Source organism: Myotis nattereri, assembly GCF_964212035.1.
Source record: "Myotis nattereri genome assembly, chromosome: 1".
Classification (NCBI taxonomy): Eukaryota; Metazoa; Chordata; class Mammalia; order Chiroptera; family Vespertilionidae; genus Myotis; species Myotis nattereri.
Genome location: NC_138075.1, coordinates 93,800,474 through 93,826,202, shown reverse-complemented (window position 1 = coordinate 93,826,202; position 25,729 = coordinate 93,800,474). Strand labels below are relative to the sequence as shown.

General features: G+C 42.6%; 2 protein-coding genes across 2 annotated transcripts in view; both read left to right on the top strand.

The window, feature by feature from the left end:
• Window positions 1-3,792, top strand: part of OPTN (optineurin) — a 49,303-nt gene extending 45,511 nt beyond the window's left edge. The window contains exon 14 of the mRNA XM_081094859.1: window positions 1,862-3,792. Coding sequence (XP_080950985.1) covers window positions 1,862-1,989 — 128 coding nt within the window. The 3' untranslated portion in view covers window positions 1,990-3,792. The remainder of the gene's footprint in view (window positions 1-1,861) is intronic.
• A 4,715-nt stretch (window positions 3,793-8,507) lies between these two features.
• MCM10 (minichromosome maintenance 10 replication initiation factor) overlaps window positions 8,508-25,729 on the top strand; it is a 39,251-nt gene continuing 22,029 nt past the window's right edge. Inside the window, exons 1-6 of the mRNA XM_081094846.1 lie at window positions 8,508-8,646; window positions 9,877-9,965; window positions 19,803-20,141; window positions 20,917-21,018; window positions 21,157-21,297; window positions 23,134-23,305. Of these exons, the coding sequence (XP_080950972.1) occupies window positions 9,959-9,965; window positions 19,803-20,141; window positions 20,917-21,018; window positions 21,157-21,297; window positions 23,134-23,305 (761 nt within the window). The 5' untranslated portion in view covers window positions 8,508-8,646; window positions 9,877-9,958. The remainder of the gene's footprint in view (window positions 8,647-9,876; window positions 9,966-19,802; window positions 20,142-20,916; window positions 21,019-21,156; window positions 21,298-23,133; window positions 23,306-25,729) is intronic.

Here is a 25,729-nt window from a genome sequence, read left to right as displayed (position 1 = left end):
TAGTCATGCACTTTTGTTGACTTATTGTCTTTGGCTACTTTCATGCTATAGCAGCAGAGTTGAGTAGCTGTGACAGAAATTATATGACATGCAAAGTCTAAAATACAGGGTGGGGCAAAGTAGGTTTATAGTTGTGAGTATGTGAAACAGAATTTATTCTTGTATTATTTCATAATTATTGTATTATTTTCCATTCAAACAAGTATAAACCTACTTTTGCCCCACCCTGTATTTATTCTCTGGCCCTCTACAGAAAAAGTTTACTGATCCCTAATGTAGAACAATGAGACCATTAGAAAGCTCCCTGCTACAGGGACAACAATGTGGGGGTGCCAGAGCAGGGTGTGGGAGTGGCAGTGAAGGAGAGTATGGGGGGTGAGGGGGCTGGTGGACACACCATGTAGTGTGCAGATGTGTGTTGTGGAACTGTGCACCTGAAACCTATATGATTTGTTGACCAGTGTCATCCCAATAAATTCAATAAAAGCGGGGGAAGGGCACGGGCGGGGGAAGAAATCTCCCTGCTTTAGAAATCATGCCTGTGATCAATATTTCTATTCAAGGGTACTTCTAAAGTTTGCTAAACACAAACTTTCTATAATAGTCTCAAATGGTATTCAATTCAAATATGCTCAGAAGCAAATAGTCATGTTAAACGTTACCTCCACTGTCATCTTCCAAAAAAACAAACATTTGGGGATTTGAATGAAATTCTGGAGATCTGTGTGGAGACGCTACAAAACCAAAATGGTCTGCATTTGTCCAGAAAGGTCAGATGAAGGAGATGCCCCGGGAGCCAGAAATCATTTCCAGCACCGACCACAGTTTACTCATGTGGGACCTACCTAGAGTCAATGCTCATTTCAAGCGTTCTTTGATTTAGACTCAGTCCCATTCCAAAATTGGGGGAAATAATTCTTCAATTCTTTCTCCTCACTTACTTTACCTGGATAACCCTTATTCATTCTTAGGCCTCCTCTCAAGTAGAGTCAGCCTCAATCAGGGGGCCTGTCTGCACACAGCAGTCTGAGCCAGGTGCCTTTCTGTCTTCCCACTAAACCACCTTGTGCATGACACAGCCATGGCACTTCCCTCCCATGCCACGCTGTCACTTTTCTTGTCTCACACCCCCATCATATCTGTGTCCCTCTCCTCCATCTCACAGGGTACTCAAAAGTATCTGCTGAATTAACACAATTATTGTCTTTGCTTCTAGGAAGATACATACTGTTCTCAGATACCACCTCTCCATGCTTTCTCATCATTTTCTCTACATCTCTCCTCTTTAGCTTATATCCTCATCTATGTCTTTCTTCTCTCAAGTATTCTAGGTTTTACTAGAGCATCTATTTCCTGGTATCTAGAAATAAAACCATGTATTTTCATTTACCTAGAACCCAGAATAAAGCCTAAATCTTAAAATAATAGGGAAGCAGGTACTACTTTTGGAGATTTCCTGTGTGTGTATAGATTACTTCAGTAAAAAACAAAAATGACCGAGACCAGGGGTGGGCAAACTTTTTGACTCGAGGGCCATAATGGGTTCTTAAACTGGACCGGAGGGCCGGAACAAAAGCATGGATGGAGTGTTTGTGTGAACTAATATAAATTCAAAGTAAACATCATTACATAAAAGGGTACGGTCTTTTTTTTTTTTTTAGTTTTATTCATTTCAAACGGGCCGGATTCGGCCCGCGGGCCGTAGTTTTCCCACGGCTGACCTAGACTCACTTCCTACTAGGTATAGAGTACAATGTTTAACTGATGTTAAAATTAACCATCTGTTATTAAAGTCCATCAAGTAAGACTGCTTGTAACATGGAAGGAATTGAATAATATTTCACTTAATGCTTATTCTTAGGAGCTGATGATAGTAACTGGCAGCAACAGCAGCAGCAAAATATACCAATTCATTCTTGCCCCAAATGTGGAGAAGTCCTGCCTGACATAGATACATTACAAATTCATGTCATGGACTGCATCATCTAAGTGTTGACATTTCGCCTCCCCCAAACTGCTGGTAAATGTCAGATTTCTTTTCTCCAAGAGTTCTACTTTTGTGTTATTTGTTTTCACTCAAATATTTTGGCTCATTATGTTTGTTTTAGGAGAAAGAAAACCAGTATGTTCCATATAGAACATTTTTTTGTGTGGATTTCCATAAAATCGCAAAAATAGAATTCTTAACATACCATTCTTCTGATAATAGGATCATTTCTTTAAATGTTCAGTTTAGGTGAGCATTGAACTATTTGTTCATGCAGTTAATGAGGGTATGACATCATGGGACATAGTAAATGTAATTATATGGAAGAAGTATTACTGGTAAACTTTACCTTTTAAATAGGCAAGAAAAATGAAGTGGTCACAGGTTTCTTCAAGAAAAAAGATCTCTGAAGTATTTGTGAAATAAATTATATTATTATTTTTCTTCATCCATTTAAGACAAACCTATTTGGGTTATGTATATATGTGTATGTTGTAGTTCTATTGCAGCCACAGTTGTACCAAAGTTATAATGTGGCTTTTTTCATATGTGCACTCTGAGCTTTTTACTTGGCCATCAGGACAAAGGGAAAAATTTTGGCCTAGATGAAGTGGATACATTAGGGTCACTGGATTTGATATAACCACAGTGCAAATAAGTCATCTTTATTCTTTCATTGTGCTGCAGGTATGTGGGCTTGTACAGTAGAAAGTTTATTCATTTCTAAAAAGAACCACTATTTATTCATTCTCTTCCTAGATTAGGCTATATAATCACAACCATAAAAAAGTTATTGCAAAATAAAATTTTGCTTATGACTCTTTCACATTGTTCATATGGGATTAGCTAATTTCATAGGATGCATTTTCTGGATTCAGCTTCATATAAGCTTATTGCTTGATTCAGATCTGTTTTGTATATTCTATAAATATGAGCAAATCTCTTTACTAGAGACCAGTATGTGTTCTTTGAATTAGAAAGTGTTCTAGCTAAGGAGGTGAAAACATAGGGATGTGCCATATTTTGTGAACCTACAGTTATTAGCTAATACTGGGCCTGCCATAAAAGTAAACAATAACCTATGTATCTAGAGACTATAACATTTAACTGAAAATTAAAATATCTCCTGTTGGGCTTTGTCACAAGAATCTCTCCTAGACAAACTTGATTTAATACACTCATGTACACACACATATGGAATCAAACAGGAAATCAAAGAGAAATGAAATCAAAATAGTTCATTATGCCTTCATGCCAAGAGAACACACTGTACAAATTCAATAGCAATTTAGATTAAAAGATTTTCCCACTTCAGCCCAGGGAGAATGTTTGCTTAAAAACATTTCTAAAATTAACTATGAAAATTTTACTTTTAATTTCTTGCTTAAGGCTTCTAGTTTAATTTTTCTCTACTACTTTATACTAGAGAAAATAGATTTCTATATTATCTTAAATAGAAAAGCAAACCAAATGGTTTTACATTTAAGTTTTGGGGGATATTCTTTTACTTTGTTCAAGTAAAAATATTAGGTTGGTAACAACTCTGAGATACCCAGAAATTCTCTAAACACCTGGAGATTAAATAACACACTTGTATATAGTACATGGGTTGAGAAAGTCTCAAGAGAAATTTAAACAAATAAAATGAAAATAGAACATCAATATTTCAGGAATGAAGCAAAAGCAATGCTTAGCAGGAAACCTAAAGCATTGAATGCCTATATAGAAAAGAAGAAAGATCTAAAATCAATAATCTAAGCTTCCACTTGAAGTAAGTAAAAAAAGAATGGTAAATTAACCCGCCCAAAAAGCAGAAGAAAATAAATAATAAAAATTAGGGCAGAAATCAGTTAAATTGAAACCAGGAAATCAATAGAGAAAAATCAGTAAAACCAAAAACTGATTCTTTGAAATTATCTATAAAATTGGCAAACCTCTAGCCAGGCTAACTAAAATTTTAAGACACAAATTACTAATATCACCAGCAGTGAATAATTGGAACTTGAAATTAAAAAGCACAGTAACATTTATATGAGCACCAAAACGTGAAATAGGTATAAATAGAATAAAATATGTACAAGATCTGATGAAAGAACTCAAAGAACTAAGTAAGTGGAAAGATATTCCACGTTCACGTAAAGGGAGACTCAGTATTGAGATGTCAGTTCTTCCCACCTAGATCTATAGATTCCACATGATCCCAATCAAAATCTCAATAAGTTATTTTGTAGATATCAACAAACTGATTATAAAATTTATACAGAGGCAAAAAACTCAGAATGGCCAACACAGTATTGCAGGAGAATAAAATTGGAGGATACTACCAGAGTTCAAGAACTACTGTAAAGCTATAATAATCAAGATAGAATAGTGCTGGTGAAAGAATAGACAAATATATCAAAGGAACAGAATAGCAAGACCAGAAATAGACCCAGAGAGTTCACTGGTCTTTGACAGAGGAGAAAAAGCAATTTTATGGAGAAAGGATAGTATTTTCAACAAATGGTGCTGGCACAACTGGACATCCATGTGCAAAAGATAAAAAACCTGAATCTATACACAGACCTTACACCTTCTACAAAAACTAACTCAAGCCACAGACTGGGAATAGATCTTTATAAAACAAATATCTGATGAAGGACTAGTATCCAAAATATAAAGAACTCTCAAGACTCAACAGTAATAAAACAACCCAATTTTTTAAATGGGAAAAATAGGTACCTCACCAAAGAAAATATAGAGAAGGCTAATGAGCATATGAAAAGATGCTCAATAGTATGTGTCATTAGGGAATTGCAAATTAAAACGATGATGCTACCACACACTTATTAAATGGCTAAAATCCAAAACAACAACAGCACCACATGCTGGCAAGGATATGGAACAACAGGAACTCTCACTTGTTGGTGGAAATGCAAAATAGTACTTTGGAAGACAGTTTGGCAATTTCTTGGGAAACCAGGCATGCAATCCTTGGCATTTACCCAAATGAATCGAAAACTTATTTCCACACAGAACCTGCACATGAATGTTTATAATAACTTTACTCATAATTGCCAAAACTTGAAAGCAACCAAGATGCCTTTCAATAGGTAAAAGATAAACTGTGATACATCCAGACAATGGAATATTATTCAGTGCTAAAAAGAAATGAGCTATGAAACCATGGAAAGACATAGTTTAAGGAGGAACCTTAAATGCATATTGCTAAGTGAAAGAAGCCAATCTGAAAAGGTTACATACTGTATGATTCCAACTATATAACATTCTGGAAAAAGCAAAACTATAGAGACAGTAAAAGGATTAGTGGTTGTCAATAGTTGGGGGTTGGGAAGGAGGGGTGAATAGGTAAGAGTACAAAGGAGTTTTAGGGCAGTTAAACTATTCTGCATGAATGTATAACATAAAGAGAGCACCCTAATGTAAACTATGAACTTAGATTAATAATAATATGTCAATATTGTAATAATGTACAATTGTAATAAATGTCCCATGCTAATGCAAGATGTTAATAACGGGAAATTATGTGTTGAAGGGGCTATATGAGAACTCTGTTCTTTCCACTCAATTTTTCTGTAATTCTATCATTGTTCTAAAAAAAATAAAGTATTATTTTCTAAAAAATAACTTGAACTATGATTATTTAATACGAACACAGATAAAATGTATTGTGTGCATCATAAAATCAAGATTCTTGTGAAGACTGGCTAACACTTCCATCTGACCTATAATAAAAGGGCTAACTTGGAATTGCCTTTAATTAACTGTCAAATTTATTTTGCCATCATCAGAAATCAAGTATATGAACTGATATTCAAATATTTTAATGGAGCAATAAAAGGTACCCAAACTGCTTTGCTATGAAAGGCAAATAAAAAATAGAAATAATTTAACACTCTTTGGCATCCTTTGACTTACATAGTATGTCATTTAAAAATTATTGAAATTACATTACATACTCTTGCTATGAAAATTTGGTTATTGCTGAGTAATTTAATTGTTATTTTTTTCTAGCTAAGTAATTGCAAAGATGTGAAATATAATACAAAATATTAATTCAGAAGCTCTCAGTGAGCTGAGAGATTTGTGTAGCAATTTTGTCCTTTAAATATATGGAGCTATACTCTTGGATATTTCACATATGTAAAATATATATTGTAGTCATTAACCCAGCACAACCAATGAGTTGAACATTCTAATGAGCTCATTGAAACCACCAAGGATAGCATTTTTTATTGGTTTCCCTTTGTAAAATATCATACTCTGCTATTTAAAGTAACCTCTAGATTGGTTGAAAATCAATAGACATTTATTTGAGCAGCAAAGACAATATTCTGTTATGAAAATTAAGTAGCTTGGGTTTTCCCCTTTCTTAGTAGGGCCATTCATCTCTAAGTAGAGGGTTGCCTCTGATCAAGGATAACATTTTTCTCAGTACAGGGTCTTTGTCCAGTTTGTTGGACAAATTCAAGTTTGGGATGAGGCTCTAGAGCAGTGGTTCTCAACCTTGGCTGCACATTAGAATCACCTGGGAATCTTTTTAAAATCTTGATTTCTGGGCCTCATCCTCCGGAAATTCTGTTTCTTTGTTACTAATGTTATGGCCTCACCCCATAACAAAGAAACAGAATTTCCGGAGGATGAGGCCCAGAAATCAGGATTTTAAAAAGATTCCCAGGTGATTCTAATGTGCAGCCAAGGTTGAGAGCCACTGCTCTAGAGAGTCCTGCACCATACAGTTTGGCAGATGTAAAGGCAAATGTAAACAGATTTCTACAGGCAGGTGGGGGGCGGGGGGGTGGAGGCTGTGAAAAGTGGCTATTTCTCCCAGTAGAAGGTCTGATTTTCTGATTGTGAATAGCATTGCCTCCTGCTGGGCCTAAGGACGGAAGAATTGGTTTAAGTATCTGGTACATTAACTCGGTAAACATTCTCAGATATTCTGCTTCACAATCTCTGCTTAAGAGAACTCAACTGTATTCACTAAACCATCCCAAACCCTATACTTGAAGCCCTGATATGTTCCTCTGGCTTCAATCACAAATCTAAAGACACTTGCTGAAATCTCCAGAGCATCCCCACCGCCTAAATTTATCATCTCTTCCCCTGTCCAAAACAAGGGGAAGAGATGATAGATTCCTTTAGACTTCTAGTCCATTTCTACAATTCCGCCAGTTTCTCCTGGGTATTGCCAACATGGCCACTGTCCTCTCCTTTTCCTGCCAAAAGTAACTTTCCTTTGGTCAGTTACTAAAGCAGACAGGTTTTCCTTCATAATGTTTCCTATTTGTCCCTTCCCTTCAACTCTTATAGCCTGGGACTATGGCAATTTTCTAATGTGCTTCTCTGCCTTCAGTTTCTGGTACAGTCAGTTCCTGAGTACCTGTCTTTGTAGCTCAATCTCCCTCAGCAAAGTCTATAAAGTAGTAATGCCCCAGCCACTGTTGCGAAGTGGATAGTGCCTGGTCCCAGGCACTGCAGGGTCGCAGGTTTGATTCCTGGTCAAGGGCACGGTAACTGGGTTGCAGGTCCCATCCCTGCCCCAGTTGGGGTGCCTGTGGGAGGCAACCAATCTCTCTCTCTCCTTCCTCCCTCCATCCCTCCTCCCGTCCTTCTACTCTCTAAAAAGCAATGGAAAAAAATATCCTCAGGTGAGGATTAACAAAAAAACAAAACAAAGAAAGTAGTAAGAATATTGTATGTGTATTTTCAAGGTTTTCTCAATCCTCACAATGCCCTATAAAATAGCTATTACTATCCACTTTGCAGATGAGTAAGTTGGGGCTCTGAGAGGTTACATAATTTACCCAAGGGTGCACAGTTAGTATGTGGCAGTTACAAATCTCAGTCTTAATTAACTAGAGTCTAAGCACGTAGCCACTCTTTTCTCCTCCCCCACCTGCTCAAACACGGTCTTTTTATAAAAATGAAAATAAACTTGACCTGGAGTTCATCATCCACATAATTCGTTTTACCTACTTATTTTAATGTTTCTCGCTCGTCTCCTTTGTTGCCTCCTCTTCCACAAGATTGGAACTCATTAGTAGTCGCCTTATGTTAATGACGCATACATCTTATCTACCAAATTAGACTGTAAATTCCTAGAATATGGATCACGTCTTTGCTCAACACTTTCTATACCTGAGGCGATAGAAAGAGAAAATGAGGCTCAGGATTGGATGGCATAGGCCCGGAGAGGGTTAGGAACTGAGTTTTGACCTCATGTAGAAATACCATGTGAGAATACTTACACTCCGTGGCGCTGGAGGACACCAAAACACTTTATTTTACCTAAAGGAGCCCAGGACTTCACCGAAGTTCCCTTGCCCCCAACAAGGAGGACACAGGTCACGTGAACCAATCAGGCTGCTCTACGTACGAATCGTTCCTCCACGCCCCTCCCCGGTCGTTTCCTCCAAGGGCTCGGACGCAGCCAATCAGCTCACCTCTAGCCGGCGTGCGTCCAACGTCAGAGACCGGGTGGGGTCTAGTTGGAATTTTGGCGGGCCTGGCTGTAGAAGGGGAAGGCACGGACCGGTGAGAAGCCCGGCCTGGGCGTGTGAGTGGCTCTCGGGCGGCGGGGTAGACGTCCCGCCACGCGCGTCTGTGGTAGAGGTGGGAGCTCCGGGAGCGAGAGCGCGGAGCCCGCGGGCGCTCGGGTGAGGACAGCGGGGGCGGCGGCGGCGGCCGCGGGAGGGCGCGACCGGGAGGTCCGGGGGTGAGCAGTGGCGGGGCACGTCGGAGATGCCGTTTACTTTCGTTAAGGGAGCAGTGTTTTCTTTCTTTAAAGTAACCTTGAAAACGCTTGCCAGGTGCATGCCGTTTGGACTTCTCTTATTTGTTCATTTTTAAAAGTCACAATAATAAATGTTGAGTATGTGCCGTGTACGGGGCTCCAAACACTCATTACCTACGCCCCGTGACGCCTGCAGTCCAAAGAGGATAAAGCAAGTACACGGTAGTGCAGTACAGCCATGGGAAGGGTGAGTTGAGAGGGAGGCGGGAAGGCTTAGAAAAATGGGTGTTTCCGCGGCGGGGGAGAGCTTCCCGAGGGGCCCGCCGCCTGCGAGCGCGCTTGTGTTCACGAAGGCGAATGCCGGCCAGTCTTGCGGGAACACGTTTGCGGGGTGGGTAGAGCGGAGCGGAGTGGACCCGCAGAAAAGATGAGGAAGTAGAAGTAGAGAGTACCCATTGCCTCGTTGGCTTTGTAACATTTTTGCTAAGGGCCATGGAAGGTCATTAAAGAATTTCTATTAAAGGAATACCACTATTGGGTTTCTGTTTCTAAAAGATTTCTAAGGAAAGAAAAGGTTACTGTGGCTGTTGTACCAAAACTAGATTACAGAAGGCCAAAGAGACCAATGCAGTAGTCGGGGCAAAAGATTGATAGTGGCTTGGACTAGGCTTTTGGCAGTAAAATGGGGGAGGAGTGGAAGTTTTGAGCAATATTGTGAGGATAAGAACCATAGCACTTGTCAGATGGCCCTAGGTATGAGGGTGAGGAAAAGGCATGGGTTTGGGTGGAAAGGGTGGTTGGCTATAGAAATGAATAAGATAGTTTCCGCTTTCTAAACTCCCGAGGAGCTTACGACCCAGCAGATTCCCCAATAGACAGCACAGTAATACTGTTTACAGTTTGTTTCATCCATGTATTCTAGTATCATACTCCTCTGTACCTCACCTGAGTTTCTACAACCATAGTTTGCAAAAAAAGAAAAAGGGAACTGCTTCCATACTAGGGGGAAGATGGTGTTGGCGGTAGGGGTGAGAATGGTCAGATTCCGAATGGATTCTAGGATTGCAGTCCCTAGGAATTGTAGGATTCTGGACTTTTTGGATGTGCAGTGTGTGCAAGAGAGAACCAAGGGTGACTTCTCTTGGTTTCACAGAGCCAAGATCCTGCATTACTGCCATCTCCTGGGCACCTGGTCCTCCTTGGAAGTTCACTGTCGCCACTGTTCCCTAGACAACATGGATGGTAAGTCCTGGCAGTTCTCTCAATTTTCTTTTGTTTTTAGAAAATTATCCTTTGTGGATTTGTTGTTTATTCTACTTGCAAAATAGTGAAAATAGCTGCCCCACCCTCAGGTGTTGTCTAAGTGGGTCACTTCAGTCACTGAATGTTACTTGTTTTAATCAGGTGGGATTTATTTATTTTAAAATATATTTTTATTGATTTCAGAGAGGAAGGGAGAGGGAGAGAGAGAGAGATACATCAATGATGAGAGAGAATCATTGATCTGCTGCCTCCTGCATGCCCCCTACTGGGGATTTAGGCCACAACCGGAGCATGTGCCCTTGACCGGAATCGAACCTGGTACCCTTCAGTCTGCAGGCGGATGCTCTATCCACTGAGCCAAACCAGCTAGGTCTAATCAGGTGGGATTTATTCTGGCATTACTGGTTGTCTTTCATAATAATGATGATAGTTGGCATGTACTTACAATGTGCCAAGTGCTGCTCTAAGATCCTTAATTATATTAACTAACATAATCCTCATAGCAACTGTGTTTTGGAAACAGAAAGACCAGTGTCAGAGCAGGGATTTGAACCCAGGCAGTTTCAGAGTTCACATTTAATATTGAAGTCTGTTGAGCCCAGGCTGGGTTGCTCAGTTGGTTAGAGTGTCAATCTCATACATTAAGGTTACAGGTTTGATCCGCCCCCTCCCCCCCCCCCCGCCCCCGCAGAGGCACATACAAAAATCAATCAATGAATGCATAAATAAGTAGAACAACAAATTAATGTGTTTTTCTTCTCTCCCTTTCTCTCCCTCCCTCGCTCCCCCCTCTCCCTCTCCCAATCTACCTCCTTCCCTCCTTCTCTTCCCCACTCTGTCTCTAAAAATCTATAAGTAAAAGAAATCTGTTGAAGTGGTTTTAGTCTAGCTCTGCCTTAAATTATTATAGTCCTTTCTAGTTTTGTTCATTTTGCAGGAATGTGTGCAAATATTTACTTAAGAAATGTTGTTCTAATTAGCAGAGCTTAGCCAGGGAGCAGCACAAAACTGATTGTGCTGGCTGTGAAGAGAGGATCCTATATAATAAAAGGCTAATATGCAAATTGTCCCCTCAACCAGGAGTGCGACCAAGGGACAGGGCCGGCCAGCCAACCACCTGAAGCCCCTCCCCCCGGCCAGTCCAGCCCAGCCCAATCACCCCAATTGGGGCGGGCGGGCCAGACTCCACCCGTGTACGAATTCATGCACCAGGCCTCTAGTAACATAAAATGCATTCTTTTTCTGGTTGTATAATTGAGCTCACTGTCTGAAACTGTATTTTTTTAATCCAAGTTTATTATACATTGTCCTTTTTTTAAAAAAAAGTACAATTCAGTGTTGTTGAAATTCATTACACTGTGATATTATGTGAAATTGATTGCACATTAGTATAATGATAGTTTCTTGTTTCCTAAAATCATCACAAATTACCTTTATGTAATACAGAGTGTAATTTTTTTGCTATGAGAAGGTCGGGAAAATAAGTGGTGAATGGGTATGTGTTCTCTAAGAAGTCATTGTAGCTAATAAAATCTCATTTGGTTGACATGGCCTTACAATTTGATCCAGTATAAATTAAATCAAAATGTTTCCTGGTGCTAGAGTTTCCTGAACAACATTCCTGCTTACATTCTAGTAGAGATAACAAGATAACAAACAAGTAAGTAGAAAAATATCTGGTAGTTGATAGGATGGGAGACACTGGAATGAGTTTGTATGCTGAGAGAAATGCTCCAGAAAGTGGAAAAATTGGTGATGTGGGAGAGAGAGAGAGTTTTGGGGAAGCTGGGAGTAATGGGTTCAGGTTAATAAATGGAAGAACTGGCCATAAATAGGACTAGACACTTCATCCATTTTCATAGGAGGAAAAGCAGAGAATATATGTTCAGGTTTAGTAGTGAAAGATGATGGAATCTGATTGCTTCCTTTGTTTGTTTTTTTAAGTGTGAGACAAGATCAGCTAAGAGTAAAGATGGAGGATAGACATTAGAGGTTTGAGAAGTGGCTGAAGTGGTTAGAAAATAAGAAAGCAATTATTAGGGAAATGTGGGGATTTTTAAGCACTACTGAATGCTTATTTGTTCTGGCAGTATATATTTAAAGTTTAACCAATCAGTATGGCGATCTTTTTCTAGGAAAGTTCACCAGTTGGGGTGCAGGCATGGAAGTAGCAGTCTGTTGGCTTTAATCAAGGTCAACATTCATAAAATTTTAGAAATTGTATAAAGATTGAAGTTTAGAAAATATTCACAATGATATATATCCTATCTAATAAAAGAGAAACATGGTAATTAGCGTACAACCGCTACCCTTCCCATTGGCTAATCAGGGAGACATGCAAATTAACTGCCAGCCAAGATGGCGGCCGGCAGCCAGACAGCTGGAAGCGAACATGAGGCTTGCTTGCTTCAGTGACGGAGGACTCCACCGTTCCCCGCCTGCCTTGCCGGCCTCTGAGCTTGCAGTTTGAAACATTGTAACAAATATAGAAGCTAAACAAAACCCCAGAAACCTGCTTTCATCCGGCCAGGATCTCAGAGCTGGAGTTATACATTGTTTCGAGTATAGAACCCAAACAAACCAGATACCTGCTTTCAGCAGCAGAGGCCTCAGAGCTGGAGCAAGAGCTAAAGCTGGCCCAGAGTAAAAAAAAGAAAAAGAAAAAAAGGAGCAGTTGGGAGCTTCAGTCACCTGCCAGCCTGAAAACAGCCCTCAGCCCCTCATCCAGGCTGGCCAGGCACCCCAGTGGGGACCCCCACCCTGAAGGGTGTGTGACCAGCTGCAAACAGCCATCATCCCCTCACCCAGGCTGGCCAGGCACCCCAGTGGGGACCCCCACCCTGATCCAGGACACCCTTCAGGGCAAACCAGCCAGCCCCACCCAAGCACCAGGCCTCTATCCTATATAGTAAAAGGGTAATATGCCTCCCAGCACCGGGATCAGCGTGACAGGGGGCAGTGCCCAAACCCCCTGATTGCCCTGCGGCTCTGTGTATGACAGGGGGCGGGGCCCCAACCTCCCTATCCACCCTGCTCTGTTCATGACAGGGGAAGGCGCTCCAGCCCCCTGATCACCCTGCTCTGTGTGTGAGAGGGTGCAGTGCCCCAACCCCCCCCCCCCCCCGGCCCTGCTCTGTGTGTGACAGGGTAGAGCCATAACCTCCCCATCGGCCCTGCCCTGAGTGTGAGAGTGGCGGTGCTCCAACCCCCTGATTGGCCCTGCTCTGTGGGTGATAGAGGGTGGCGCCCCAATCCCCCCCCCCCGCCCCCCACGGGCCCTACTCTGTGTGTGATGGGGTAGAGCCATAACCTCCCCATCGGCCCTGCCCTGAGTGTGACAGTGGCAGCGCCCCAACCCCCTGATCGGCTCTGCTCTGTGGGTGATAGGGGGCGGCGCCCCAACCCCCTGATCCACCCTGCTCTGTGTGTGACGGGGTGGTGCCCCAACTCCCCTATCAGCCCTACTCTGTGAGTGACAGGGGGGAGCTCCTCAACCCCCAGATGGACCCTGCTCTGTGCGTGACAGGGGGGGAGCTCCCCAACCCCCTGATGGGCCCTGCTCTGTGCGTGACAGGAGGCGGCGCCCCAATTGGTCCTGCTCTGAGCCCGACCAGGGGCTGCACCTAGGGATTGGGCCTGCCCTCTGTCACCCGGGAGCAGGCCTAAGCCAGCAGGGCTTTATCTCCCGAGGGGTCCCAGACTGCGAGAGGGCACAGGCCGGGCTGAGGGACCCCCTCTTCCCCCCCAAGTGCACAAATTTTTGTGCACCAGGCCTCTAGTGTGTGTATGTATGTGTGTGTGTGTGTGTATATATGTAAATTAGCCAGGACACTGTAACAGTCACGACCAACTCAGGAGGAGGCTGCGTGCGCAGATGGGCGGGAGGGGACTGCGTGCACAATGAGGCAGGCCACAGATGGCACAGGCCCGGAGACAGGGAGGCCTGCCCCAGAGCAGAGACACACACAGGGGGGCCCCCCCACCCCAGCAGCCGCGGTGCACCAGCAGTCCCTCCTCTGTTCACGAGCTGCAGAGGAAACACCTTTGCAGACCGCTCATTGGCTAAGCTCCCTGTACGCCACTCACAGTGTTCTTGGCAACTTGGGTAATAAGAATCCAAGGTGATGTAGGGTTTTTCCACCTCACTCCTGGAGGCAAAAACAAAGGTCCACTGCTGGAGGGGCTAAGAAATGTCATATCCTGCCCTAGCTGGTTTGGCTCAGTGGATAGAGCCTCGGCCTGCAGACCGCGTTGTCCGGGTTCGATCATGATCAAGGGCATGTACCTAGGTTGCAGGCTTCTCCCTGGCTGAGGCCCGGGTCAGAGTTCATGCAGGAGGCAACCAATCAAAGTATGCCTCTCACATTGATGTTTCTCTCTGTCTTTCCCTCTCTCTTCCATGCTCTCTAAAAATCAGTGGAAAAATATTCTCAGGTGAGGATAAAAAAAAAAAAAAAAGAAATGTCATATTCTATGAAAGATACATCTTGAAAATGCATAAAGAAAGTTGTCATTTTTTGTGGTGAAGGGACTGGAGTCCGTGTTGATGAAAACACCATGGCAGCCAGCAGTGGCAGCCACAGCGGAGTGATGCGGGTGGTGCCTTTCCCTGATCAGCCTGGTTGCCTCCTGCAGAGGACATCTCCTGAGGGCTCCCGGACCTAAAGGGGGCAGATTGGGCTGAGGGGACCCCCCCCCCCCCCCCAGTGCATGAATTTTGTGTACCGGGCTTTTAGTCTATTATAAAAGGCCAATGGCCGTAACAACCAAATGACCAATCACCAGGCGGTGCGTTGATGGATCTCGCGGCACGGGTCTTGCGGTGTGGCGGTTCTGGGGTCCCGCCAGTGCAGTGGGTGTGGGGTCATGCCAATGGGGCAGGTCTGGGTCTCGTGTTATTTCGCGCGCTGGGCCTCTAGTGAATAATAAAATTGACTATAAGGTGATAAGGTGATTATACAAAAAATAATGTACTCTTAGAGTAGGAAAAGACACCATTTAACCTGTATAACTTGATTGTAATCAGGAGTGTACTATTAGGTTATCACAGACCTTTAGAACTGAATTAGACTTGAAATATAACTTTTGTACCACTGTGTGTGTGTGGGTGGGTGTACGTGTATATATGTATATATATATATATTTTTTTTAATCCTCACCCGAGGATTTTTTTTTTATTGATTTTAGAGGGAGAGGGGGAGAAAAAGAGAAATATCAATATGAGAGAGAAACATTGATGGGTTGTCTCTCACACACACCCTGACCAGGGATGAAACCTGCAGCCTGGGCATGTGCCCTGATTGGAATTGAACTGGAGACCTTTTGGTGCATAGGATAATACTCTAACCAACTGAGCCACACCAGCCAAGGCACTCTTGTATTTTTTTTAATAACAACACATGCCACTATAAAAAAGAAAAGATTTTTGTCAAGGAACCTGAGGGCATGCAAGAGAAGCGAGGGAATGAAGAGTTGTTAGAAGGCAGTGATTATAATGATGGAACATGGATCCAAAGTGGGGACTGAAGGAATGGAGTATGAGGGATATTAAAAATATTGTAGGCAGGTCGATGGATTGTACTTCTTAATAAAGATGGAGGGGCCCTGGCTCCTGGTGTTCAGTGGTTAGAGCGTTGGCCGGGCACACCCCAGGTTAGATTCCCAGTCAAGACCATATATGGTGGTTGCAAGTTTGACCCCAGCAGGAGGCAACCAATCTATGGGTCTCTCTCACATCGATGTTTCTCTCTCTTTGCTCTCCCTTCCTCTCTCCATCCATCTCTCCTTTCCACTTTCTCTAAAAAAAAAAAAAAAAAATACCGTTGGGTGAGGATTAACAAAATAAAACAAAAAAGATGGAGGGGAAGTAGGAGGAATCCCAAGGGAAGTTAGTAAATGACAGCAACCAGAGGGCTTCTTGATGAAAAAAATCTGATGTCATATTGTGTGGTTTTGAAGAAAGGTTAATAGTTCCAGAGTGACAGTGATAAGCAAGAAGACATCAGGGCCCTTGAGTTGATTACCAAATATTTATTACACTAGAGGCCCAGTGCACAACATTCATGCACGGGTGCCGTCCCTAGGCTTGGCAGGTGATAGAAGCGCGAGCATCTTGTGTCGAAGGGCAGGTCCCAGCTGAGCTCTGGGCCCTGGGCAGCACCTGGGCCCCCAGGCCCCCGCATGCGCTCTCTTCCACCTGAGTCACAGCGCTCAAGTCCCCACACAGAGATGTGGTGACTATGGCCAGACACCGTGGGCCGAGGCACAGCATGAGCCTCTAGGCCGCCCAGCAGTGCTGCATGGAAGCCTGGTGGGCAGCGCACTCTCTCCCAGCTGGCCTCGCAGACCGGCTCCTGCACAAACCCACGGGGAGCCCGACCGGCCCCTGTGGACCCGGCGGCTGTGGCCCTGCTCACCTGGAAGAGGCCATGCGGGTGCAGGGCGGGGTCCTCGCGGGTACCTGGTGCCTGGGCACAGGGGCTTCCCTGGCACGTGAGCCCTGGCGTCCCAGGGGAGGGTAGCAGGGGGAGTGAGAGTGAGCTCAGTGGACACCCCACATTCTCACTGCACCTCTGTCCCGTCACCCCTGCCCCCAGGTAGCTAGTGAGAGGTCACAGGCCCCCCCCCCCCCCCCAGGCACCACAGGAGGTTGGTTGCTGACACCCACCCCCAGTTCCCCATCCCAGCTCTGGGCCCAGCCCCGATCAGGCCATCAGGGCCTGCCGGCCACTGGTCGCCATCTGTGGACAATTGGGCCCCCTCTTGCACCGCCTTCGCCTAGCGCTGCCCACTCACCTGCTCCACCATCCAGCCGTGGTACTGCTCTGGTCAGGGCCCATCGGGGCCAGCAGTGCCTCCACTGCCGCCCACTGCCAATGCCCCATTGCCAGCGCCCGCCATGTTCCACGCCACCCCCTGGTGGTCAGCGCATGTCATAGCGAGCGGTTGAACTCCCAGCTGAACTCTCGGTCAAGGGGACAATTTGCATATTGGGCTTTTATTAGATAGGATGCCTGGTGTGTGCTGGAGACTGTTCCAGCATTTGGAATATGAGGTGTGTGCAGTTAAACAAATCCCACTCAAGGGGCAGCTTGATTTCTAACAGCTACTGAGTGTGTAGAGAAACTTGCTAGTAGTAGATTCTGAGTCCCAGATAGCAGATCCCAGAGGTCTGTGAGTAAGAAGGCAGGAAGATGGGTCAACATAACATCAGGAAAACATGATTTTTGGTGGTGACTGAGGTAACCTGGGATAGTGGCATCATGAATTAGTCTGACTTCTCTCATGAAAGAAGGTGAGTTCAAGGCCAAGAGTATGGAGCCACAAGGTAACATATTTCACTCGTGACTCCCAGTGGTGTGGATCAAGGCCTCTTCTTGGGGGGTGCTCTCTACAGCAGCTAGGAGCAAGAGAGAGGCTCCCTTGCCAGGATGTGACCATCTCACCTGGAGCACAGGGAACCCGATTGCCTCTTCTCTCTTGCTGCACCCTGTACTCCTAGAGTCTGCGGACTAAGCATTCAAAACTAATTGTTTTACAACCTCTGACTTTAAGCTTCAGATCCTTTCATTAGATTCTAGGCCTTAAATTTGGCTGTTGGCTCTTTCCCATCTGGTATGGGAGTGTAGAGCAGTAGAAAGGATACTGATTTCCTGATCTAGAGCTCTCCATCCTAGCCCAGGCTCCTGTGCTGACCTATTTCACCACAGGCCCCTGAGCAGGCCCCTGCCCTGTCTGGACTTCAGCTCCTGTCTTTCCAGTGAGGGAGTGAAATAGCCTTAATGTTTTTGTTTCAAATGCTTCTGATTTCATAAAGGAATAATGCCTGAATAGGGAGAAAAATGAGCAAAGAAAATAGACAAATCAAAAAAAGAAGAAATCCACTGGCCAGTTACCATAAGCAAGAATTTACCTCAACTAGTAATCCTAGAAATGCAAATCAAAACAATAAGCCACCTGCCTTTTAAAATCATCCAGCAGATTGGCAAAATATCTTAGGTGATCTATCAGATTTAGTGAGGGGGTAGGGAGAAATGGTACTTGAGTACAATGCTAGTGAGAGTACAACCACTTGAAGAACGATTTGGCAGTATCAAGTAAATTTGGAAAATGTGCATTCCCAACAATCCAGGACTTTCACATTTGATATGTATTTCCAAGGAACTTTCACACATGTACAAGGTATATGCATGATTATAGCATACTTTGTAGTGTGAAAATATTGGAAATAGCTCATATGTTCTTTATTGGAAAGTGAATTAATAAAATGTGACTCATTCTTATCGTAGACTACTGAACAGCAATTGAAAGAAATAAGTATATGTTTTGATTTGGATCAGTCTTACATGCAATCTTTCTGTATCCTGAAGGAAAACAGGATACAGGGTAATACATATAGTATGAAGTAATTTATATAGATATTTGTAAGACAACCAAATACTGTGTATTACTTACAAGTACCTATATATTTGTTAAAAGTTTGAAAAATTGACTAGAATGATATACCAAAATTATGATAGTGGTTGTAGTGGGGCCTGGAGGTAGTGATATGGAGTTGGAATAAGATTTGGCTTGAGTTTTTTTGTTTTGTTCTGTTTTGAGCCAGCCGTGGGCAAACTACAGGCCCGTTCGGCTGTTCTGTCCGGCCCGCGGAGCCGAAAGAGCGGAGGGTTCTCTTGCTCTCCCCTCCGCTCCTTCACCAGCAGCAGTGTTAACATGTATTAGTTCACACAAACACTCCATCCATGCTTTTGTTCCGGCCCTCCGGTCCAGTTTAAGAACCCATTGTGGCCCTCGAGTCAAAAAGTTTGCCCACCCCTGTTTTAAGCTTTTAAAAATTTAATGTAAAGGCCAAAAGAAAACCTGACAAAATGTTAGTGGTGGCTAATTCTGGCTGATGGAATATGAGTATTTTTAAAGATATATATAGATATATGTATATATATAGATATATATATAGATATATAGATAGATATAGATATAGATATAGATATAGATATATATTGATTTCAGAGAGGAAGGGAGAGGGAAAAAGATAGAAACATCAGTGGGCGTCGAGCCTGCAAACCCATCATGTGCCCTGACTGGGAATCAAACTGGCCTCCTGGTTCATAGGTTGACACTGAGCCACACTGGCTGAGCAGGATATGAGTACATTTTATGTACCTGTCTGTATTTTTTAAAAATTGCTCAAACAATTAAAAACTGGAGAAATAGCCTGCCAGTGTGGTTCAGTGGGTGAGCATCAACCTATGAACCAGGAAATCACAGCTCAGTTCCCGGTCAGTGCACATGCCCAGGTTGCGGGCTTGATCCCTGGTGGGGGACATGCAGGAGGCAGGTGATCGATGATTCTCATCATTGATGTTTCTATCTCTCCCTCTCCCTTCCTCTCTGAAATCAATAAAAAATATATTTTAAAAAATATTTTTTAAAAAAACTAGGGGAATATGTACATCTAGGGCCTAAATATATGTTTAGTGTGTTTTTCAGTTTACTCCCTTGTGGGTTGAAGTTGGTATGCAGGAAGTTGTCTCATTAGCTGATGTAGTGTAGGGAAAAAGATCTAGCCTAGTGATTGGCCCAGTGTGATTACTAAGCAGATATTGGCCCCTTCTTCCTTAGCCCAGAGCCCTCCGAGAAGCACTTGGGAAGAGAGAAGGTGGAGATAAGACCAGTGATTATACCAGGAAAATTGATGAAATATAGTCATTTTAATTGTGTTATGAATGTTGACTGTTTTAATTAACTATGCTTTCATTAGCAGTTCTTCTCAGGTAGGCTTATTTTCTCTCCTTTTTCTTCTTTTTCCCCTAGTGGGTGAAGATGAATTGTCCCTGCTGACTTCACTACTGGAAGAGAATGAGTCAGCCTTGGATTGTCATTCGGAAGAGAGCCACCCTTCCATCCAGGATGATGGTAAACCCGATACATTTGATGAGCTCTTCGATGCTGATGGTGACGGTGAATCTTACACAGAGGAGGCTGATGATGGGGAAGTGGAAAAGACTCAAGACCAAAAGGAAAATTTGGCTACTCTCTTTGGAGATACGGAGGACTTATCAGATGAAGAAGTTCCTGCATTACAATCAACTAAAAGCAGAGCCCTCCCTGCTCCTGCTCCCAGTCAAGGGAAAACTAATCAAGAGTTACAAGGTGCCCTAACTGCTTGCTTTCTCTAGACTAGAAGAAGACCACCAGTCTCACAGTTTCATTAAGATAACTGTTGAGTCAAGAGTGGAGATAAATGATTTGTAAAAAAAAATTGTCTGAGTTAGTATATCAAACATTTAAGGCCAGCATTTCAGCACACAAAGCAATAGCCAGCCAGCAACGTATATATGTATCAGGGACAGCCAACTATAGTTGGTCCTTCACAGGGTGACTCTAACACTTTTCATGCTTATTACAAAAAAAATTACTTTGGAAGTTATATGCAAATGGAGCCAGACGAGACTATAAAAGCTATTGCACATTCTATTTGAGCAGGAGACCATTTCTGAACAGAAGCTTTGAGGAGTGTACTTTTCTTATTCCTGGCATCTTCTCTTATATTTTTAAATTATAATAAAATTCTGTGGTTGGCAGTTTCTTCTGATACAGGACCAAGCATTTGTTGTATTATGATATTCTGTGAAATTAATGTTTTGATTCCTAAAAACTTAACTATAGATAGGTATCTGTGATATCTGTCAGTAGTACAAATTCATAACTGGCTTTGGTATTAGAGGCTTGATTACTGGAAATAAGTTTATTTCTCTAAAGGGACCCCTTCGAAGTGTAAAAGTTAACTGAGTTCTTAGTATGTGATTATATTGTGGGTCTTGAGGTTTGGGGGGAAGATGGGTGGACACCAAAAATAATTCCAGCACTTTTGTCATGTATAATATTTCTTCTGGTTTGCTTCTTAAGTCAATATTTTTTCCCCTAGATGAGTTAAGGAAGTTGCAAGAGCAAATGAAGTCCTTACAAGAACAGCTAAAAATGGCGACAATTAAACAGCCTGCAAGTCCAGCTTGTCCACATAAATCTGGTAATCAGACTGTAGTTGTAGTAATAGTATGCATTTCTCATATTAAGAAATTATAACATTTCTGCATCCAATTCCTGGTAAAACTGCTCCTGAGCCCCTTTCTAAACTCATTACTAATTTCTTTTACTTTTAATCAAGTAGAGAAGTCTCCACGCCCCCCTCTTAAAGAGAAGAAAGTTCAGAGAATTCAGGAGTCAACATGCTTTGCTGAAGAGCTTGATGTTCCTACTCTACCAAAAACCAAGCGAGTGGCTCGGACACCAAAAGTTTCACCTGCAGGTGTAGTATTCAAGGCCTCCTGGTTTCTCACTACTCTGATTCTGTTGAAAATATATTTTGGCACTATCGTGTGTGTGTGTGTGTGTGTGTGTGTGTGTGTGTGTTTCATCTGCCCCCTGAGAAAAGTTTCTTGAGAATGGGAAGCATATACTCTATTATGTACTCTTTCTCTACATCTCAAAATGCTTAGAAAATTTTTAGGTAGAGAGTAGGTATGTCCTAAACATTTCATGGGTTGAATTTTTTTTTAACTCTGTTTTAAAAAAAACTACATAACACCAAGTCTTGTAGTTGACTTGAACTATAGTAAAAACTAACCACTGGATCTCATGCTAGCAATCTAGAGATTCAATCTTTTGACTTGTCAGAATGAGGCACAGATTCTCTTATAAAAGAATCAGGTTTTATTTGAAGTTAGGTTGTGTTAAATTAGAAGGTCCATTCTTTAGAAAAATTTTCCTTGCCAGTAGTCTGGAATAGTATTCAAATAAAAGCCTATTTCAGCACACACATATATACACACACAATAAAATGAAAGAGATTTATAAGCTCTTTGTATTGATTTTGTTGTATTGCCTCAGTTTGCCCAAAGTGATTATTATTTGGAAGACAAAATGGTCTGTAGATAACATAGCTGAGAGTAAGCAGTATTTTTTTGACCACGGGAGATTAAAAAGGCCCTTTTGAATAGCATTGATATATGGGACAATAGTAGAGAATAGTTGCAGCCTCTGAGTGTTCATATTTATTTGACAACAGATTTATACTTTACATATCTATTTATGATAGTGTCCATCCCTTTAGGATCTTTGGCATTACTAAGGTATTTCATTAGGTAACTTCCAGAATTCAGTTTTGAGGGGTGGGACATGGTTTCTAGAGATCCTAAAGTTCAGGGTTGCCCTGGCCCCTAGTTTGGGAGCAGTGATCCAGAGGGTAAACAAAAATCTGATTGAAGAGAAAGTGATATTTTATTAAGGAAAATACTCAAACTTTCTGACCTTCAGGAGCACTGTCAAATACTTCTAAAATAGGAAAAATAACCATGTCAGTAGAATACTTTGATCCTCCCCAAATCCCCTTACCCCACGAATGAAATTGAATGGGTTGAAATGAAATGAAACAAACAAGAAAAGAAGCTAACTTTGGATTTTCTTCAGGTGGGATTTGATCTGTGCACAAATATCCACTAATTATGGAATTCTGAAGGAGAGCTCTTGCTCCCTCATAAAATCTACCACAGTGAATACTCAATAAATGTCTTTGCAGAAGAATGATGTTTTGGGTTTGTTTGTTTGTTTGTTTTAAATATATATTTTTTTTTTTTCTTTTAATTTCAGAGAGGGAGAGAGAGATAGAAACATCAATGATGAAAGATAATAATTGCTTGGCTGCCTCCTGCACAATCCCTACCGGGAATCAAGTCCGCAACCTGGGCATGTGTCCTGACCAGGAATCAAACCGTGATCTCCTGGTTCATAGGTTGATTCTTAACCATTGGCCAGGCAAGGAACGGTGTTTTAAATTGGCACTATCTAATATAGCAGTCACTAGCCACATGCCACTATTTAAATTAGTTTAACTAAGTTAGACATTCATTTCCTTAGAAACAATAGTCAGTTATAAGTAATCAGTGGCTGCCGTATTAGACAGCACCAGTATCAAACATTTTCATCATTACAGAGATTTGAGGGCAGTACAGAAATGATCTTGTGGGCTTCCTTTGTTTTCTCAATATTTGATTATTGTGTGGTGGATAAAAAAAGAACAGTTCTCTTAAAAATGTAGTTATCAGTGTGGATTTCTTTTCATTTAATTTTTATGTTAATTTTCTAGAGCCCAAAAGCTCACCTTCAAAGATGATATGTGCACCCTCCCAACCACTCCGAATGACGCCTGGGAACAAACCTAACTGGATGACTAGAGATAAGGGTGTGGAGGCCGCCAGGAGTTCTAGGGACATAGCTCAGCCGGTCTCTGTGGAAGCCTTCTCTGGCCTGAGGCTCAGGTCAGTAACTGACAGCTCCTCACTGATCACATGCCCTGCCAGATGCCTCGTCCTTCTGTCTGAGGGCTGAGCCTTTTAGAAATAGTATATTTGTACAGCAGATCCACATAACACCAATAACTCTGGAACTTGACAAAACTTGGCATTGAGCACTGGTTGTGATTCAGTATATTTGCATATGAAGTATTTAAGGAAGACTTTTGCTTGGATGGATAGATAGGTAAATAGATAGATGTGAAATTATATTTAATCAGAAACTGACAGAAAGAAACAGTGATAGAAACTGTTTTGAAATACATAAAGATACATACAGTTTAACCAGGATAATAGTATCTTGTAATTGATGTTAAGAAAAATAGCTGTGCTCCTTTTTTTTTAATAACCTTTAAGATAAATTTATATTCTTTGCATCTGTTATGTGGAAAAACTAAGATACTCAATTAAAATAGGATTAAATCCCAGGATCAGTTCAGTGGAAAGTGTAGACTTTTAAAAATCCTCTGTGCTCTATGCCCCTACTCCATTGCATCTCCATCATTACTTCTCTTAAAGCCCAGGGTGGAGCGGTAATCTTTACTCTGAGACCAGATTGCTCTTAGTTCAGTCCTGATTGGCCAAGTGCACCCCCTCTAGAACACTTAAACCTTGTCGATCTAAACTAAAACTACCAAGCTCTTGAATTGTATATTATTGAGCTGGGGAAAAACAAGCTGCCATTCTGCAGTATGGTACTATATATAGAGTAATACAGTGGACGTGTATTGTGAAAACTCAGTAGTACTCCAAATCAATAAAAGTCAATGTTTTAATTATGGTTGAGATGGAGGCTGAGGGATGGAATACAGTAAAGCTCCTTAAGTAGCTTTAGCTTCTTTTTCAAGGTAAACATGACCTTCTTGGGATTATACTGCCTGCCCCAGCAAGCTCCCAGGTGACACTCCTGGTGGATAATGAAAGATGTTGCTGATGCAAGTGTAATGCATGTGGGAATTGAATGGAGGTAGACAAAGTTGAAATTACTCAGCCAGAGCTTCTCAGTGGCCTACAAATTTAAGGGAGTGCAGAATTGTTTGAGTCCCTGTAATTGTAATACGTGAACCTCAGAGCCTAAAAATACTCTGAAGAATAGTAATCTGATGGTAGCATATTAACGCACACAAATCAGGCAAAGAAAAGGATTTCTCCTGAATATTATTCATTATTCAGACTTAGCTCTAGACAGTGATGGCGAACCTTTTGAGCTCGGCTTGTCAGCATTTTGAAAAACCCGAACTTAACTCTGGTGCTGTGTCACATACAGAAATTTTTTGATATTTGCAGCCATAGTAAAACAAAGACTTATATTTTTGATATTTATTTTATATATTTAAACGCCATTTAACAAAGAAAAATCAACCAAAAAAATGAGTTCGCGTGTCACCTCTGACACGCGTGTCACAGATTCACCATCACTGCTCTAGGACTTTCTATTCTAGAAGACTACTGAAAGAGTCAAAGGCACATTTATTTGTGTTTTTTCTCTTGTCCTTGAATATATAATGTAATCAAACATGGAGCAGATACTAATATTTACTAGAGAGATAATTTGCAAATTCACCAAGTTTTAGCCAGTCATTAGAAACAAGAATATATTAATTGAAGCTAGAGTTAACACTTTTATTAGAGGCCCGGTGCAGGGATATCAGACTACTGGTTTCGGCCTGATCCCCACAGTCTAGGCCGAGGGAACCCACCAGTGCACCGCGCCACTAGTATGTATATAAGATCTTTGGTTAATTTCTTCCCACCTCCCTCCTCCCTGCTTCCCTCTGAGATTCATCAGTCTGTTCCATGTTTCAATGCCTGTGCGTTAAGCGTCTGCCCCCTGGTGATCAGTGAGTGTCACAGCTATGGGTCGAAAGGCATATGTGTGTGTGTGTGTGTGTATATATAATATATATATATGGGGGGGGGGGGGGAGGCAGACAGACTAGGGGCCCAGTGCATGAATTCATGCACCTTGAGAGGAACTGTGGGCCGGGAGGCTGTGGTGGGCACAGGAGCGGGTCTCGGCCCATCCCCTGTGTCCCCGCCCAGCCCCTCCCACCATGGCCCCAGGTTCCCTATCTGCTGGCAGCCCCGCTCCCGCTGTCACCACTCCCATGTGCTGACAGCGCCGGCCCCTGCTCGCACCCACTGACAGCATGGAGTGATTGGGGCTGGCGCTAGCAGCAGGTGCAAGCGGGGCCAGCACTGGCAGTGGGTGCAAGTGGCAGCTCCAGAGTCATCAGTGGGTGCAAGTGCCAGGCGGGACCACGGCACAAGGGAGCAAAGAATTTTCAGTAACCACATGAGGCTCGCCCCAATGACAGCAACTGGTGCCCCTGCTCACCTGTTCACCATCCCACTGCGGCCGACACCCACCATGTTCCGCGCGTACCCCCT